This window comes from Nyctibius grandis, chromosome 1 (assembly GCF_013368605.1).
Source record: "Nyctibius grandis isolate bNycGra1 chromosome 1, bNycGra1.pri, whole genome shotgun sequence".
NCBI classification, from domain to species: Eukaryota; Metazoa; Chordata; class Aves; order Nyctibiiformes; family Nyctibiidae; genus Nyctibius; species Nyctibius grandis.
This window is the reverse complement of record NC_090658.1, coordinates 18,693,074-18,711,221: the sequence shown is the minus strand read 5'-3', so window position 1 is coordinate 18,711,221 and position 18,148 is coordinate 18,693,074. Positions and strand designations below refer to the sequence as shown.

At 49.0% G+C, this 18,148-nt stretch overlaps 1 protein-coding gene across 3 annotated transcripts in view; it reads left to right on the top strand.

The window, feature by feature from the left end:
* GALNT14 (polypeptide N-acetylgalactosaminyltransferase 14) overlaps positions 1–18,148 on the top strand; it is a 109,776-nt gene that overhangs the window by 56,751 nt on the left and 34,877 nt on the right. For all 3 annotated transcript variants that reach the window (XM_068407318.1, XM_068407328.1, XM_068407339.1), the window contains exons 3-4: positions 7,040–7,138; positions 16,301–16,368. In XM_068407318.1, the coding sequence (XP_068263419.1) occupies positions 7,040–7,138; positions 16,301–16,368 (167 nt within the window). The remainder of the gene's footprint in view (positions 1–7,039; positions 7,139–16,300; positions 16,369–18,148) is intronic.

Sequence of the window (18,148 nt, the reverse complement as noted above, 5' to 3'; positions counted from 1 at the left end):
TGACACCTCTGTGTGCTCCGGTCATGCAAATACTGAATTGTCGTATCCTATTTATACTGTCGTATGAGACTGACACGTTGACTGTAATGTGAACAGCACTTCTTGGATTTTCCATCTCTGGAGGGCATGAAGTAATGATTTTTTGAAAGGTACTCTGCAGTCAGATGCAAGTCACTGGGCTTGATGCATGGATAACTGAGAAATGCACAGATATCTGGGAAAAAGAGACCATGTTACCCAGAGGTCAGGTGAGACAGTGCATGGTCCTGTGCTAATGAACTCAATAGCTTCCATACGAGTTGGCACATACATTGCTATATAGCTCTAAATCGCAACATGTCCAGGGTCCCTAGTTTTATTTTTGTGGAAGTTGCCTGTAATTTTGCTTCAGCTTGAAGATAGGGTTTAAGCACAATGGTTTCCCACTGGCTGGGGGCTATGCCACCCTGAGAGGTTGTCCTGAGAGGTATGACCAAGGTGCCCGCATGTCCTGCCATCCCTGCAGGCGTGTGGAGCCCTGGGCACATTCGCTACTGGCCGGGGCAAGGCAGCTGGTGCTCTAATCTCTTCCTTCCCACTAGTAACTGTTTGCTTGCCTACGGTGGGTGACTTCCTCACTCCCTAGGGCGGTAATTTTCATTTTCCTCCAAGGGAGTAACTTTTCACACCTGGTTGGTTTTTAAGACTTGTTCCAGTTTCCTCTGGGGTCCTGGAGGGAGGAATAGCAGTGACTACAACAAGGATGCCCGTCTGCAATAGTTACATGAAGCAGCTCAACCCAGAGAGGGCGGAGCTGGTTTTCATGATAAGAAAGGAAAACGGTAAAAGAAAGCTCTCCTTGTTTTTCTTTCCTGGACTGCCACCCATTTCCAGAAGCGGGCTGGCTCCTGTCCCTTTGGTAAGGTACAGACATGTTTTCAGCATCTCTGGTCTTTCTCCTCTACTTTCCCTGCCCCTCTGCCTCTCTGGCTGGGTGTGGGGTGACAGCAAGGTCCCTGGGAGGTAGTCGTTGACTTACTGGTGTGTAGCCTGCGCAAAGCTGTAGAGGCTTCTCCCAGGCATGGATGACTTGGTCCAGTTCAAGGCCAGGCTGGAGCAGAGGCTTGCTCCGGTACTGACTGGCTGAGTCCCTTCAGAGGTGTGCAACAGGTTGGCAAGATCTCTTCTTCCAGCATGGATGTGAGCTGAGAGCTTTGACGTTAGTATTAACTCTTCCTCGAAGGTGCTGTGGAGATTTGTGTAATTTAATTCACTTTTTGTGAGACCTAAAAGGACTTTTTATGTTTTTCCCCTTTCTCCATCAAGTTGTTCTCTGCTTCTGGTGGACAGTCCAAGTCTATAACATGCAGCTAATGGTAGGTGCACTGCTGTGACATGACTCTTGCATGTGTCTTCACTCAAGAGAGCCATCAGGCTTGGAGAGCTAGTCAGACTCGAGGAATGCCATCTGAAACCCAAAGTGCTTGTAGGTGTGTGCATTGGTGGTGGTGTGAACCCATGCTGTTTCTGATGGCAGGTCCCTGTCCTCTAGGTCGATGTGAGAGGGAGAGCCCTGTGAGTGCAGTGTGGAGACAAATCCAAATACTCTTGGTTTCAAGGTGTGGTGATGAGACTGCGCTCTCATGTGTTTCCAAGGAGAAGAGAGGAGACGGGAGGGCGTTGAAAGATGGTGTAGCTCTGTCTGACGTGGGTGGTTGTTTGAAAGAAATATTTAGAGAGTGCTTTGGAAGTGATCTGTGTTGAGGGAGAGTTTGAACTTCATGGAAAATGTTAAAAATTCAAAGCAGAGCTGTTGGCAAGTGATGGCTGTTGAAGCAGAAGAGAGGAATGAGCAGAAGCCTGGCAGTGGAAGTTGGGGGAGCGAGATGAGGATAATCATCTCTTGATGACGAGTCACAGGAGAGGGTGATGGTGAGAGGTGGGTTTCGGGAGACATGGTGCCGCTGTGTGGGCATGTGATAGCAAATGTCAAGGAGAAAACACACTCTGGATGAGCCCAGGGGTGGACCAGGAGGGGTTGAGGAACAGGGTCCATCTCTGTTTACACTGTTAGTCTCTACCATTGTGCTGCGTAGCTGTATTTCCAAGGTGGGCTTTGGTTTGCTGAGGGGCACTATGAGTTAAAAGCTTGCCATTTTAAACGTAAAATGGGTTGATATGCCCTGAGAATGGGCATGCGTTGCCCCATCAGGAGGACCTCTAGGGATGCAGGGGCAGCTGTGTGTGGAGGCCACCAGGGTGTCATATGCCCCATCGCTCACCAGAAGCACAAAGGGTCAAAGCAACCCAAGAAAAAAAGTCTTCAGGGTGAGGGGCTTCGGAGGCCTGTGAAGAACACTGGAGCATCGAAAGTTTGGGACTTTGTGGGAGGGCTTTGCAATTCCTGCAATGAGTGCAGGACTCCAGTTGTCTGCTCCCTATCCCCACAAATGAGTGCACCATAATTTATTCCTGAGCTGTTAATGGCATATTGGGAACACGGAGATGAGATGTGCTGCTCCTTCCACCCTGAAGGAAGTATGGTGAGCAGCCAGGCCAGGCTGGGATTTTCCAAGAGTGATTCCTAAGGTGTCTGCAGCCAGGATGCCTCTTTCATAACTTTCTGATACTGAAATTATTTCCGATTCAAATGGGAAATAACCTTAAAACAAAAAAGTGAAACTTCCCATCAAATGAAAGTTTGACTTCATAGAATCATAGAGTGGTTTGGATTGGAAGGGACCTTAAAGATCATCTAGTTCCGCCCCCCCCTGCCATGGGCAGGGACACCTTTCCTCTAGACCAGGTTGCTCAAAGTCCCATCCAGCCTGGCCTTGAACACTGCCAGGGAGGGGGCATCCACAGCTTCTCTGGACAACCTGTTCCAGTGTTTCACCACCCTCACAGTCAAGAATTTCTTCCTAAGATGTAATCTAAATCTACCCTCTTTCAGTTTAAAACCATTACCCCTCGTCCTGTCACTACTTGCCCTTGTAAAAAGTCCCTCTCCAGCTTTCCTGTAGGCCCCCTTCAGGTACTGGAAGGCTGTTATAAGGTCTCCCCGGAGCCTTCTCTTCTCCAGGCTGAAGAGCCCCAACTCTCTCAGCCTGTCTTCATAGGAGAGGTGCTCCAGCCCTCTGATCATCTTCATGGCCCTCCTCTGGACTCGCTCCAGCAGCTCCATGTCCTTATGTTGGGGCCCCCAGAGCTGGACGCAGTATTCCAGGTGGGGTCTCACGAGAGCGGAGCAGAGGGGCAGAATCACCTCCCTCGACCTGCTGGCCACGCTGCTTTTGATGCAGCCCAGGATGCGGTTGGCCTTCTGGGCTGCAAGCGCACATTGCCGGCTCATGTTGAGTTTCTCGTCAACCATCACCCCCAAGTCCTTCTCCTCAGGGCTGCTCTCAATCCATTCTCCACCCAGCCTGTATTTGTGCTTGGGATTGCAGGACCTTGCAGTTGACCTTGTTGAACTTCATGCGGTTTGCACAGGCCCAGCTCTCAAGCCTGTCAAGGTCCCTCTGGATGACAGAGATGACTTCTGGGTTTGCAGGAGGAAATAATAATTGTTTCTCTGGCTGGATGCTCTCTCTGGGGTTTTTAGGGCAGGCCAGCCTAGCCTCTGTCGTGTTTTGGTCCCCCAGATGCTGTGAGCTGGCGGAGCAGCCCACGTCACAGGTGGTTCAGCCTGGCAGCATCCATGCTAGCACTTGCTGTGCTAAGATCACCCCCAGTCCTGCTGCAAGGTTGCAAAGTATGCAACTTTGAATGAGTTCAGCCTGTGACTTTCAACACACTGCAACTATAAGCAGTGCAGTTATGACTTTTTTTTTTTTTTGAACAATCTAAAAAAAAACCTGACGCTCAAAATTTCATTGGTTTCCTGAAAATGTTGTGGGTGTTGTTTTTTTTGTTGTTGGCAATTGGGTGACCTATGAAATACCATAAGCAGCACAAAACGTTTATCCAGTGACAGCCTGAGGTAGCACAGGCAGCTCTTAGTGGGTTTATTTTCATCATTACAGCAATTTTAGGGCTGCATGCTGCAATTTTCACTTGCAGTGAGGTATTAAATTGAAATTACCCCAGATGTAATTGTCACACAAAATAATTCTGGACATGCTGGATTTAATGCTTTTCCAAGCTGTGGTTTTTATTACCCAAGTGAGTGCCAAAAAACCACTTGTAGTCAACAACTTAAGCTGAAATCTGCCTTCTGGGGAGCCAGGACATTTAGCTGCTGTTACACTGAGAGGGAGGGAGAAAAAAAAATAAGGGACCAACTGGAGGGAAGTTTTGGAGGGCTCCAGAAGGAAGGGCACAGGGGTAAAATCCTGGGCAACGGCAGAGTCAGGTCCACGAAGGGACCCCGGAGGAGCCCTGGCAGATGCAGCAGCTCAGCCTAACCCTTTGCAGGCTGGTTTTTGGGGAGGCGAGTCCCACCTGCAGTGCAGTGCTGTGCACCCAGGCGAAGCGAGGCTGGGGCTGCTGCTGGATCCCTGCCCGCTCCGAGGCGGCAGCACAGTCATCGGTCCCATCTTTGGGATGTGATGAGCCTCATTAGGCAAAAGTCAGGGGTGAGTCGCAGAGCCAGTGACCAAGCTCTGGAGGTGCTCGTATGTGGCGTTGCAGTGTTTCCCACATGCACGTAGGCTAATTAGGCTGATCTGGTCCATAGACGTCTGGAGTTTTAAACGCAAGTTGTTGTCACACATGAGGAGCCTTCATTGCACTGCTGGCAGGCTCAGCCAGCGTGCAATATCCCCGTCACTCCCACTGGTGGGTGATAACAGCACGCATCTGCTGCGACTTTATTAGCTCCTTAACAATTGTAATAATGTAAGTAAAGTATTGGTGACTTTGTATTTTCCACCCTCTTCCAGTCTTTTCCAGAAATAGCTTCCCTTGTTTGCTCGACAGAACCCCTCCTGGTGCTGCGCTGGAAGTGGGTGGAAGGACACGCATCTGGGAACGGTTAAGAGATAATGGTGTATAAATAGCACAGGGAGCGCGATCGTCGTAGTCTGTCCCTGCAGCTCCGCAAAGCAAGCGAGAGCTGAGCCCGAGCCTGGCAAACCAGGCGCCGAGCAGCAGCAGCAGCTTCTTTCTCATCGTATCAGGTTGGGAAAGCTCAGTTGAAGTTGGTTACTGGATGATGCAAAGGGGCACAGTGACCCAGTCGAACAGCTCAGGGCATGACCTGGTGCTGTTTGGTAATTCAGAAGTTCTCTGCTTTTAGCATCCCTGAGATGTAACTTTGATGAATGAGGGTGTTGCCACGTGGGGCAATGTTGCTGAATTTTCTCCTGCATGCGGAGTGGCCATGCAACTTTAGTGTCCTTTGAGGATGGACCTAGAATTAGAATTGATTGAGTAATGAATTTTGGGGATGGTGACTATGCTGAAAGAACAGGATAGTCATGAGAAAATTGCTTTGGTCAACTTGAGGCAGGATTTGGGAAAGGTTTTGATGAGAGAAGGCAGCAACCTATTTAGTGTGGGCTTGCAAATATTTTGTCCCACCCAAGATGTCTTTTTTTTTCCTTGCCTTTGGAATTGTCTCACCTGTTGCACACTCTTTTTTCCTTTCATTTAGGTCACGTTGCAAATAATCAGAAATGCAATTTCAAAACGAAAAGCTGAAAAACATCATTAAAAAGAATATCTCAAGCATTTTGGCATTTCAGAGGTGCAACATGCCGTGCTGATAGCATAAACCAGCAATATTTGGCTACTGTTACTTGCTTTCTCCTCCCTATCCCCACCTTAATTTTTCCATGTTTTTACTTCACCTTGCAGATACTGTGGTCCAGAGCTCTGGGGGAGCAAACTGATCATTCGTGGAAAGAGTGGTTGCTCAGTTCTCTTTCCTGCTTCATTTGAGGATGGTAGTGGTAGCACCTGGGCAGTGACACAAGAGCAGGCGAGTGGTGCATGGATGGGAAGGAGCATGATGGCTGTGATAAGGAGCTCTTCAGGCTGGGCACAGGGTGCCCTCGTGCTGCTGGTGTGTCGTCTTAAGGCCATCACAGGGACTGACAGGGGCCTGAAAAGAGCAGCACAGATATAAGAGGTGTATCCGGATTTCCTGAGCTAGGAATATGTTGGCGTCAGTCTATAAAAGCCACAAATTTCATCAGCTAAAGGTCAAAGTAATTACAGAGTCTACGATGTTTCCTCCTGGGAAGGAGGCAGCAGAGGCTGTGGCTGCAGTTGTGGGTTTTCACCTTCTGCAGGCTGGCTTGAGAAGTGTTAAATCCCAATCTTCCCTGTAGTCAAGTTATGCCATTAAGGCAGAATGAATAAGGAAGCAATCAATTTAGAAACAGGACTTGGCTTACCTTGCAGTCGGCTCATAGAAATTGCTGCCTCGGGAGGTGGGAGTGAGGCGACTTGGAGCTGGAGCTGCAACCATGCTCTTACCTCTGCCGGTGCTACCAGCTGGGTGGGTGTGAGAGTGCTCGGGCCCCTGCCTCAATTTAAGAAAGAAAAAACTTCATCATGATAACCCAGTACTTCTGGAATGACACTGAAAGCCCCATGAAGCTCACAAAGCCACTGAGGCAGCGTAAGACTTGCAGCTGGCCTTCTGCAAGGACCTCACCTGTGCCTTACCTTTGGCATGAAGGACCCGTTTCTGATCCCATCCTGCTAACGTCAGCGAGGAGCATCTTTGCTGAAGGTGGTGCTGCCCTAACTGGTATAAAAAGGTAGGGCCTTTATCTTCCCACTACCTGTTGGTGGGGGAGGCTGGTGGCACCAGGAGGGTGTGCTAGCTGGGAAGCAATGGTTAGAGAAAAGGGCTGCAAGCTATGTGCCTCCTTTCCCATCCCTTCCTATTAATGACAGTTAAGCTCTTTTTGCTGCTTTAAACCTCGGTGACTTACTTGGCAGTTTCTGGGCTCCTTCAGAAAGGATTCACACAGAAAAACTCTTCTTTTTTTTTCAGTAGCGCCTGGAGGACCATCTACTGATGGACTCTGCTGCCTGCGTCAATGAAGTGAGCTCCCCCTTTGAATTCCAGTGCCTGAACGGCCTTTTCCTCTTTCTCCCTCCCCAGGTGTACGACTTTGCGCTATCTCCAGGACCTCCCGCCAACCAGTGTCATCATCACCTTCCACAATGAGGCCAGGTCGACCCTGCTAAGGACAATTCGGAGGTAAGAGCTCCCAGCCTGCTCTTAAAAAAAGGGTGAGCAGGCTAGAGGTTTTCATGAATAAGGGCAGAATCTGTTTGCACTCACTGCAGCAACAGGACCGGACCTACCAGCTACGGTCTCAAATGATTACTGAGAGAAATTAGTGTGAAAACTGGTCCCTGAGAAGTAGGTTTTACAGTGGGATGCTGAGGAAAGTTAAGTAGCTGTGCTCCCTTTGCAGGGTCTAGCACAGGGCACTCTTGGGGGAGCAGCAGAAGATTAGACAGTGTCTGGGATAAGAGGTTTTATATCAGTGCTCAGCTGCATTTTGTCAGCTATTATTCTGCAGATGTCTGCTCCAGTGCTGCTGTTTGAGCTTCTCCAGTGGCCCATCAAGTGCCAGAAAGGCTTGCTAATTGAGAAACTGTAATGGTGCACATGCAGACTAGATTTTCAAGGACGGTTTCTGTACTCCTCTGGATGCACGGTGGAGCACTCTGGGCATGTGGCCATTCCTTCATTTGTCGGTTTGTTCTTGGCTGTGTTTTGCTGTAGTGGATAGACTGACGGCTTCATTTTCACCGCAGGTTTTTGAAATCAGCGTTTAAGCCCAATGTGTGCCTTGATTCTGCAAGTTCTCTTGTAGGAAGATTTAGTGATCTTTGAGGGGTCTATCTCCAGGTCTTGGCTGGTGGGTTCCTCCGTAGCGAGCTTGGGTGTGGCCTGCTCCTGTGCCAGTAAGAAGTGTTTTGCACTTATTTTCATGCCCACACACTGAAGGTTTATGCCCTGCTGCAAGCCTTGTCAGTTAAACTCTGGCATCCCCAGGGAACCCTTACCATCGTCGGTACCTGTTCACTGTCATGTCCTAGCTGGGCTCTTTTCTGCAAACAGCATCCTTCCTCAGGTGAACGCACCCAGTGCCACAAGTGAGTTTGACAGTCCTGAAATTGAATTCCTGCTTTGCTTTATGGTTTCATGCCCAATCCCATCTCCTTCGCTTCACACTTAATAATCTATTACCAGTTTCTCTCTCTAGGGTGTGTGGATTTTGGGTGTGCATAGCACTGACACTTGGTACCACCTCCCTGATCCTGGACCTTCTCTTCTATCTTTACAGTGTTTTTGCGTAGGTTTACCATTCTGCAGGACCCATTGTAACAGAGATGTCAAGGCAAAGCCAAGTGCAGTCCTCTAGCCCCTCAGATACAGGGTGCTTATAACATGTAAAGTGCAGGGATGGACTTTAATCTAATTTCTCCCCATAACTCAGCACTTGACTGTCCTGGCAGGTATGACCATGAGTGATGTTGTCACATGAGAGATGTTGGACCCATGATACAGCTCTTATGCCTGGATCCCCCATAATCTGGCTTCATTAGAGAACTGTTCATTGCAATAATGGCAAGGTTAGAAATACAAGTAATTTGAATTTTTCCTTCTTCCTCTAGGATGTTGTCCTCTGAAGTTTCTGAGTTCCAGCTCTAAAAAGACTTTCTTCCTTGTTCCTCTTCTTTTCTTTGCTTGACTTGATTAATTGGCTTTACTGCCTTCCTTGCCCGGTTGCATGTGATTTCCACCACAGCTTTGCGCCTCTGCACTGCTCATCCCCACTCACATGCCCCTGCGATCCCAGTGCTCATGTTTTGTCTGTGGGGAGGCTTTCCCCAGCTCTGAGGCCCCTTCTGAGCCCTCTTTACTGGAGGCTGATCTCCAAACGGTGCCAGAGCCCCATGGAGCATCCCACTGAGCTTCACTGCAGAGGCAAACCCGAACAGTGAAGAACCGAGATGGCAGCTGTAGGTCCTCATCTCCCCTGCCTCTCCCTGGGCTGAGATCCTGAGCTCTCCTGAGCTGACCCTCCTTTTTCTGGTCCCCATGGTTTGGAGGTGGCCTCCTGGCACCAGAGTTCACTATTTTCTTCCTGGATGCAGTACTTAGAGGCTTGCTTTGATCCAGCTGGCCCTAGGGCTACCAGCCCTTGGTGGCAAGTTGTATTGGTGACGTGGCTCCTGCTGTGCTCCTCTTCGACCATGATTGTGTGTGTATTGCCACCTCCCTGCCTGTTCTTGGACACAGCTGAGAGCTCATCTGCTTCTTCAGCCTCTGTAGGGTAATTTGCTGTGCCTTCTGACTGCTCTCTTTTTTTTCCCCTTTGCTTGGCAAATGCTTAGTTTAATTAGATCTTCCAGATAACTCCATCCCATGGTGGCTGTAACAACATGGATCATTTTCTGTGGCCATTCAAAACAAACTGTGTCCTCCTGACACTGCTTTGTGCCTTTTGGAGCAGTCTGTGGCCAAGTGTTTCCAAGCGCTTTGAACACAGCATTGAATAAAATGGGCACCTCTTCTACCCTGTCCTCACCAGTACATCTCCACGGTGCGCTCTTGGTATAACCCAGGTGACAGATGGGCAGACTGAGGAACAGAGATGTGGTTTGTCTGTGGCTGGTGGAAGATTTTGGGTTGCAAACCCAGTTTCCTGAGTTCCAGCAAGTTGGGTTTTCCAACCCCATTGCAAAATGGGTTTTCTGTTAGCTGCTGTGGCAGGAGCAAGAAACGAGGCAAAGGACTTGGCTTGTCCAAAGCCATGGAGCAATCAGGCACAGTCTCCCCAAAGTGAGCACTTCTTCCAGGACCCTGTGTAAACACGGAAGGGTGGCAGAGGGAAATGCTGGTGAAGGCACCCTCTAGTAGGGATGGAAATCAGCTCTTGCAGAAGAGACCACATACATGGTGAGCAGGAGGGATTTTGCCATTCCTACACTTTTCCTAGGTGCTTGAGAGCTTTAATGCTCACCGAGTGCTGAGGCTGAGCTGTGTCGCAGGCTCAGTGTGTTTGGCTCTTGGTGAGGATGTGAGTGCTCTGACCTGTGAAGCAGAGGCACCAACACGTGGCCTCCACAGCACCCCTTGTGCAAGTCACGTTGCGAGCGTTTGTGACAGTTCGTTTATGAACAATTTGCGTCGTCAGAGCTATTGAGAAAAGCTAGTGGACTGTGTTGAATAATGAATTAATTTAAAAGTTACATGATCTTTTCTTTGGCTGTTTGCCAGCTGGAAGAAAAGGAGGAGGAAAAAAAAAGAAAAGCTAAATTAATCAAATGCCCAAATTTCTGCAGATTATGTAGTCGGCATTTATAAATGCACATGTAGCTGTGCTTGTGAATATGTACAAGTGTCCAAGTGGTAGGGGACGGGTGTCACGAGGCCATAAAGGAGGAGACGATGAACAGCAAAGTAGCTCTTGAGGGGGTTTTTTGTTTGTTTTTGTTTGTTTGGTTTTTTACTGTGCAGACAGTGAAGAAACTACCATTGGGTTGTTGTTTCAACCACTCACTTTTTGAATGACCTTGGACAAGTTTCTTATTCCCCCACAGTTCAGTTTCACATATTTCAAGCTCCAAGGCTCAGTGCATTAAAGATGGTGTGAGTCTCTAACAGTACAGGGATGGGACCGTGTGAGTAAACCCAAGGAGGGAAGGCAGGAGCAAGGGAGAGAATAAGCAACACAGGCATTTTAGAAAAAAAAAAAACAAAACAATTTCTTGTTTCCTCTCTTTCCATCCTGTGCTAGCCTGGATTTAGGAAGGGAATCCAGCTCGTTGCCCAGCTCTAGCTGCCCAGCTTCTCCAGAGGGAGAGCTTAAGGATGTCCCCAAGGCCATAGCAGTCATGGGAGGAGAAGGAGCAGCGTGGCCATGAAAGATGCACTCCTTGTCACCTGGGGCCAGGCTGGGTGCTGAGACTCTGGACAGTGATGGGTAATAGTGCCTCCTCATCTTGTAAGCCCATGTGGTTAGGGGGATCTACTCTGTGGCTTGCTTATGAGAATATTATCCCTTTTCCTTTGCCATCCCTCGTCTGCAGGCATCGGCATGCTCACATGCCGAGATGTGGCTGTGTCTGGGGGACCAGTTGTGCTTTCAGGGCTTGATGCGGTGTGGCATCTCCTGCCAAGGTCTGCAGGGAGCAAGGCTGGGAGCTCGCCCCATCCCTGGGAGCATCCCTGGGAGGGGCGGGGGGAGAAACGCTGCCTGCCCCGGAGGCAGGGCTGGGAGAGGCAGAACTGCCGGCAGCCTGAGGTGATGCTCTGCTCCCGGACCATCAGTGACCAGCACTCTGTGACATTCTCCAGCAGAGTGGTTTTGGGAGCTTGATGGCCGGTCAGCGCTAGCACAGGCTGGGCAGGAGAGGAGCGTAGGCGGCTGTTGTGCCGGCGACCTGCTGGGCAGAGGGTGAGACAGTCCCGTTTACTCTGCTGAGTGGTCTGTCTTTATTCTTCAAACTTGCAGCTGGGGAGCTCAGAACAGGAATAAGGAAACTTAATTATTCACCTCTCGCTGACAAACAAAAACACATCCTTTGGCAAAAGTCCTAATGCAAGTGCTGTGAATACCACATCAAATATTTAGATCATTAATTAGCGGAGAGAATATCGTGCCTTTCATCTTCCAGTGCTCGTAAGACAAGTGACGTCCTGGACAGCAAGCACCTCGCACCTTCCCCTTGTGCCGCTACCTTGTCTGCATCCAGACACATCTGAGACAGGGAGATGACGAAGCCGCGCGCCTCCTTCCTTAGGCAGTGGCGGCACCGTATAGAGTCTGTGCCATAACTGAAATGAGCCTGATTAAAGAAGCAAAAACAAGCCAGGTGTTGCACAGAAACTGTATAATTAGCACTTTGTGCTGACTATTTTTTTATTTCTTTTTTTTTCCTGCTTTTTGCTTAAACCCTGGACTTTTTTTTCTTAATTTGCTAATCATCTCTCGCAGTGACTAAGTACACAGCCCTCCATGCGCTTTTACCTTTTGATGTTAACATAAGAGAACTCTTGAATTTCAAAGAGCTTGGTGGGTATTTGAAAGAATAAAATGCGAAAGCCGCAGTGTAATCAAAGCTCATTATGGTTATTCTTGGTGTGATGCCTCTCTTCCTACGTAATTAGCCATTTTGGGTTGTTGAAGCAGTTCATTTTGGCGGGCATTTTCTCTCCACACTCTCGGTCTGATTTCGATAATTGTGACCCTTGGCCCTTTCAACACTTTATTATACTCCCAAAGGTGGTTTTTTTTTCCCTTAACAAGTCCCAATATGTTGCCATGGAGAGAATTAATGGGTTCATGAGTTCCTGAGGATTGATACCCACAGCCACCTCTCTAAAGCAACCAGTATTCTGGGTGATGACCAAAACCATACCGACCTTTGGTCAGAAGGTCTGAACTCCTCCCTGCAAACGTTTTTCCATGTCTTATGTGTCAGGGTGACTTTTGCACTGGTGTTTAGTTGGAGATGAAATTGTTGGATCCAGTGCTTACCTCTGGATAAGTGGAAAAGGATCCCAACAAATTGCTGAGGAGGACAGAAGAAGGACCTTACGATGAAAATTTAAGGTGAAATTCTCCATGGCTACATCTGCATAACATCTGCTAAATCCAATGAAACAAAGAAAATTTCAGCATTAACTTTTCAAGATAATTCAGCGGTGAATCCAGTCTTCATGGGTTGAGTAAGCGTAAGCACTTTCTGGACTAGAGGCGTGAGTTTTCATTTCGATGGTAACAGGTCTTTTGGTGATTTAAGGGAGAAAGTGTTGTGATCTCTGGCTCAACAGAACTTAAAAGCTCTTTTGATTTGTTCAGATATGCCCATGGCTGCTGTATATCTGTCTATGTTTGATTTCAGGGAAAAAAATCTATAAATAACAGAGGGACTTCAAAGCACTATAATATTAATTGTCTTCTGATTTTGCCCATATAAAAGGAAAAAAAGCCATGTACACACATAAAGAAAGAAAAGAAAGTATTAAAAAAATCAAAGCTGAGCAAAGGCGCAAAGTAATAGAAAAGCTGGCTTTGAATTTTTAAAAGTGCTTTTATAGTCTATCTGAAAAAAAAATCCCTATAATGTCGAAAACGTTCAGGATTTGGTGTCTCTGTTTCCCACCCTCCCCGAGGAGTGCCGTAAGAGGGGTGTTTATAATCTCCTGTGTTTCCAGCGGCATGGGTGCATTATCGTGTGATCAATAGAGCACAGGTAGAAAATGGGTTGGAGACGTGAATTTGGCTTTGCTGAAAAGCTGGCGTGCTTGCTCTGGGCTGCATTGGGAATTGAGCTGTGGTCACGGCGTTGCAGCCTTTGCTGTGGATCCCTTTGTGCCTGCATCAAGTTGGCCCTTAGCTTAGTGGCATTTTTGGGGCTTGCAGGTGTCTGTGCACAGACTTGCAAGGGCGATAATGAGCTCAAAGCACACTGAAGTCAGTGGTCAGTGGTATACCACCCTCACCAGGGCTTTGTTCACTTGGGATTTGGGCAAGTGTCGCATGGTGGGTGAGTCCCACAAGTGAAGCGATGGGAGAGGGCTGCGATGGTGCGGGGTGAGGCTGCTCGCGGTGCCAGGGATGCTGCGTCACCCATGGTGGTGTCTGTCATTAACCCCATGGAAGGATGACATTTCATGGAGCCAGAGCAGTCCTTGGAGAAGTCCTTCCCTCGTCAGTCAGCATACTGATTTTTTCCCCTTTGCTCTGGTCAGCACTCTGCATCCGACAGATGGCCATTGTTGGCATTCAGGGGACATCATCCCTGATTTACAGTGTGGCAAGCCAAGGCACAGAGTTGACAGCAAACTGCTTGACCTGGGAATAGTGGGAGCCTGCAGAGACTGGGCTGCACATCTCCCCAGCCCAGCGCCTTGAAAACGGTCCATGCTGGTTTTTCTTCCATAAGAGGAGCCCTGGGGGGAATTCCTCCAAGGCACTGAGGATCGCTGTGAGCCCAGGTCTGAGTCTATAGCCCAGTGCCGCGGTTCTGGTTGGGTTATTCTTGCTGGTACCAGCAAAAGCAGAATCAGCCCCTTTGCGACCACCTTCCTGTAGAGTTAAGCCCTGCATTGCACTTCTGGCAGCTGAATCTATAGGGGAGACTGGGCAGCGGCAGGATTTGAATATTCGCGTTGCCCACCGCCTCCCCCGCTCCCGCTCTCGGCAGATTATTTATTTATTTTGCTGGCTTTTTTACAAGTCTGCCTCTTTCCTGCAGGTCTCACCAACTTACGTTTCCAGGCAATCAGTGCTTGTTAAATATTCCACTGAGCATGATATTGCTCTCCTGTCTCTCTGTACTGACGCTCAGCTGCGGTAATTTGCTGAACTCAGCTCTCGCATATGGGGATTTTTTAAAAATAACAAACCTATTAATAATAATAATTAAACAACACTTGACAGGTGGGAACAGCACATCTAAATTGCTCTGTGTGCCCCAGCGGGAGGAGGGGCATTCAGCCACTTTTTCTAATACTTTGTGCAGGCTGTGGGTGTTGGTGAGGCGGTGTTGTCTAACCCTGCTTGGCACAAGCTTTCGTGATGCCGGGGTGGCCAAGGCAGCTCCTGGCTGTTAGGGCTTCCACCATGACTGTTGCTTTGGGGACAGAGGCTTTCTCTTCCTCCCCACCCCAACCTTAACATGCAAAGCACCCGAAGTAAGGGGAAAATCATGTCTTTTGCCAAGATCCTGAAACTGGAGGAGGCTGGGATTGCATTTCCAGGGAAAGTAATTCTGGGAAGTCATTTTTGAGGAGCTCCACAAGGGAGGTGCCAGCTTTACCCACTCTGGTCTGAGACAAAACCCTCTTTTTTTTCATGATTTCTGCTGGGGAAAAAAAAAACCCAAACATGGAGGGAGGATCCATTTCAAGCATCTGCCTTGGGATGTCCTGTTCTCCTTCCAAAAAAATCCAGCTCAACTCTTTCTCTCTGGAGGGTTGTACTTCCAGCACCAGGTGGTGTGGGGGTACACCAGCGCAGGCAGCAGGCACCTGGCAATAGACAGAGATACTCCAAGCCCTCCTGGGTGGGGTGGGCTTGCGGTTTCTCATCAAGAAGGTTTCATCAGAGAAATGCAGCCCTTTGGCTGAATGTCCTCAGGTATTTGGGGGTGATGCTCTGAGACCCCTCCAGGTTCCTGCGAGCTGGGCTGGTGGCTTCTGAGCACCCAGGTCCCTTGGGGATCCTGCCCTTCGTAGCCCTCTTGACTGGGCCAGGGATGTGGTTTTCCAGACTTCCAGGCTTTTTTGCCAGAGCTCTGGGAGCCAGAGAGCAGGGAAACCTGTCAATGAGGATCTGGAGGTATCAGGCTGTTAGCCTGCGGGGTGTCTGCCCTCTTATGCCAGCAGGAGGTTTGAAGGTTTTCCTAACCCAGACCAGAAGGCAGACTCAGATGTGAAATCTGGGGGGGGGATTTTAAATCCTGCTTGAAAAAGGATGAAGGCAAAGAAGTTTAAATGCTGGAAAAGCCTGGACAACCCAACTGGCATTATCAAAGCCCAAGTCAAGCACTTTGGAGATTTTTGGGATGCCCTGGGGTTTCTGCTTCAAGAAGTCATCCTTGACCCTTGCTGGAGCAGGGTTTTAAGCATGTGCAATTCTGCTGACCTCTGCGCCATGCGAGAAAGGGGGGAAAACAGATCTAGACTTTTTAGTAATAATAATAATAATAAAAAAAGCCTTGGTGACATAACTAAGGGAAGATTGTAGCTTTCAGCCATGTTTCACAGTGTCTGTCCACCTGGAGGGAGCTGTGAACCACATCCTCCAGCCTCTCTCTTTCATTACATAGGCGGGCTCCAACCCTGCTCTTATCCTCTCAGCAGTCTTTGAAACGCAATCAGCTCACGCATAAAACCAGGAGTTGTTCTGCCATGGCTGTGAGCTCTGTAAGGATGGGTTTGAGCTGAGTAATTTTCTCTGTGTTGGCCCTGCTGTTGGCACACACCATATCATTAGCCCTGGGAGAGGTGGCAGGGTGATGGCAGCTTTGCTGTAAGCCCCGTTAGGAAACTTGGTGCGATGTGCATGTTGCTGAAAAGCTGGTTCCTCGTGGCTTTATGTGGCCCTCTGCTTTTGCTCACAAAGGTGGCAAGGGTGAATCTCAGCTATTTCCCGGGACTACCGGGCACTTGGCTCTTAGATCAGGCTATGGGGAGCTGGTAGCCGGGCACTGTAGGTTACTGGGGGAGGTGGGTGGTGGTTTCTGGGTCTTATCTAGTATATCCTTTATGGAAATCCAAACCTGGTCTTCTGTGCTTCGGCAGGGATCAGTTCCTAGGCTTTCTCGCCCCGTTTGCTGGGTTGTTGAGTTGGTCAAGCACTGTCATGGATTTTCTCTCTTCATTCTTTAGTGTGCTGAACCGCACCCCAGTGCACCTCGTCCATGAAATCATACTAGTGGATGACTTCAGTGATGATCGTAAGTGACCCTTTCTATGTTAAAAGCGAGGGGCCAAACCGAAAGATACTGTGAGAGGCTGGGATTTACTCAGAGAAGGGGGAAGAGTTTGTCGAAGTGAAAGGAAATTCAAAGCTCCGTAGGTGTGGAGAGCAAACCCCGCTGTGCCAGATTTGCATCGCCGCGTGGAGAATTCAAATTCCAAATGATCAAACCTCTTCTCATGGAAATAATACAAGAAAAGTGCGTGGCAAATCATTTTTACGCCCAGTAGACACAAATCCAGTCCTTACCTGGTTGTATCCTGCCGCAGCCATGGTGTGTTTAATCTGGCTTTCAGCTGCAACCAGGAGCAATTCTGGGTTGACACCACTGGAATTGCACAGGGTAATGACAGTCTGACCCTCCTGATGTATGGATATGTTCTGCATACCTTTATGTAGGTGGCCAGCAACTCTTGATTGATTCCCACCCCCCCTCTTTCACCCACGTAAAGAGGATTTCCCACATGGGCTGCCCACTCCGAGATGCACCATAAATAGTGCTGTATGTCACAGACAGCCAACATCCTCCTGCCGTTCTCTCCTGGTTAATAGTGTGACTCAAGTGAGATCAATAGGTCTGATCTGCCACAGAAGTCAGTAGCTGAAGCCCCGGGGGCTCCCAGGGAACTACCCCAGCTAAAGACCTTACCCAGTGAGATGGGCAAGTGGAAGATCCAGGTACTGAGAGTAAGTGCTCAAAAAAAACTGTCTCAGGCATCAAAAGGATGATAAAATTCACCTAGGCTGAGTCGTCTGTGGCACTTACATTTCAAGGAGCTGCAAAATGTAGCCATTTACCAGGAAACGTGAGCCGGAGAGGTTTAAAAAAAGTGGATCTACGCTTTGCTCGTGGATGTTATAAATAGGCAACGCCTCAGAGAGTATTAGGACAGATTTCACATGAGATCCACTTCTTGGCATCGATGCCTCCCTGGGGAATCGCTGAAGCCAGGGGAAGGGTTTGCAGTGATTACGGTGAGCTTTGGAGCAGCTCCAATGCATGGGGGACCAGACTAGGCAAGGCTGGGGACCGGCAGAGCGGCTGCGACAAAGAAAAGGAGCTGATGCGAGGACTCAAGGTGCCCCGGCGTACAGCAGAGCTGGCTTTTTGAAGGGTGGAGGAAGTAAATGCTGGTTATTTGGCTAAAGAGACAAAGCGCTTACCTTCCTGAAAGGAGAAAGGTTTGTAGAAATGCAGCTCTCCTGTTGTAGCGTGCCCGGCGGCATGAGCTGGGGAGAAGGAGCAGGGCTGGGTTTCAACTCATCCCAGGGCACCAGTGGGGAGCCTGTTTCCCGTGTAACTTAGAGCAGCCCCTCGGCTACTCGAAATCAGCGCTTCTCAGCTGTCTTACATCTCCTTTCCTGCGATAGCCTGAGCCTGCTGGCATCTAGTCTGCATGCATTTACATAAAATACATGTATTTGCATAATACGCTATACACACACGGTCAATTTTTTCCCTGCAACCCACCCCAAGTAATTGGTGCTTTTATCTCGTGTCCAGTTGTGTCTCATTTGTCACCTCTGTCTGCCCACTGACCTTTTATTCGCTGGGATGGAGTTGTTCTGCACGCAGGTTCTCGCTCTTCCCAGCAAATTCCCATTGTGGGTCCGTAGCCAGCCCCTGCCACTTCTGCTCCCCTGGTGTGCACGAGCAACACAGGTCTGTACCGGAGCTGTTAGGGATACTGGTATGGTGATGTCTCTTGTCAACAAAGATTGCTGGAGGGGATGAAAGTGCTCGGAGATGGGTGTAG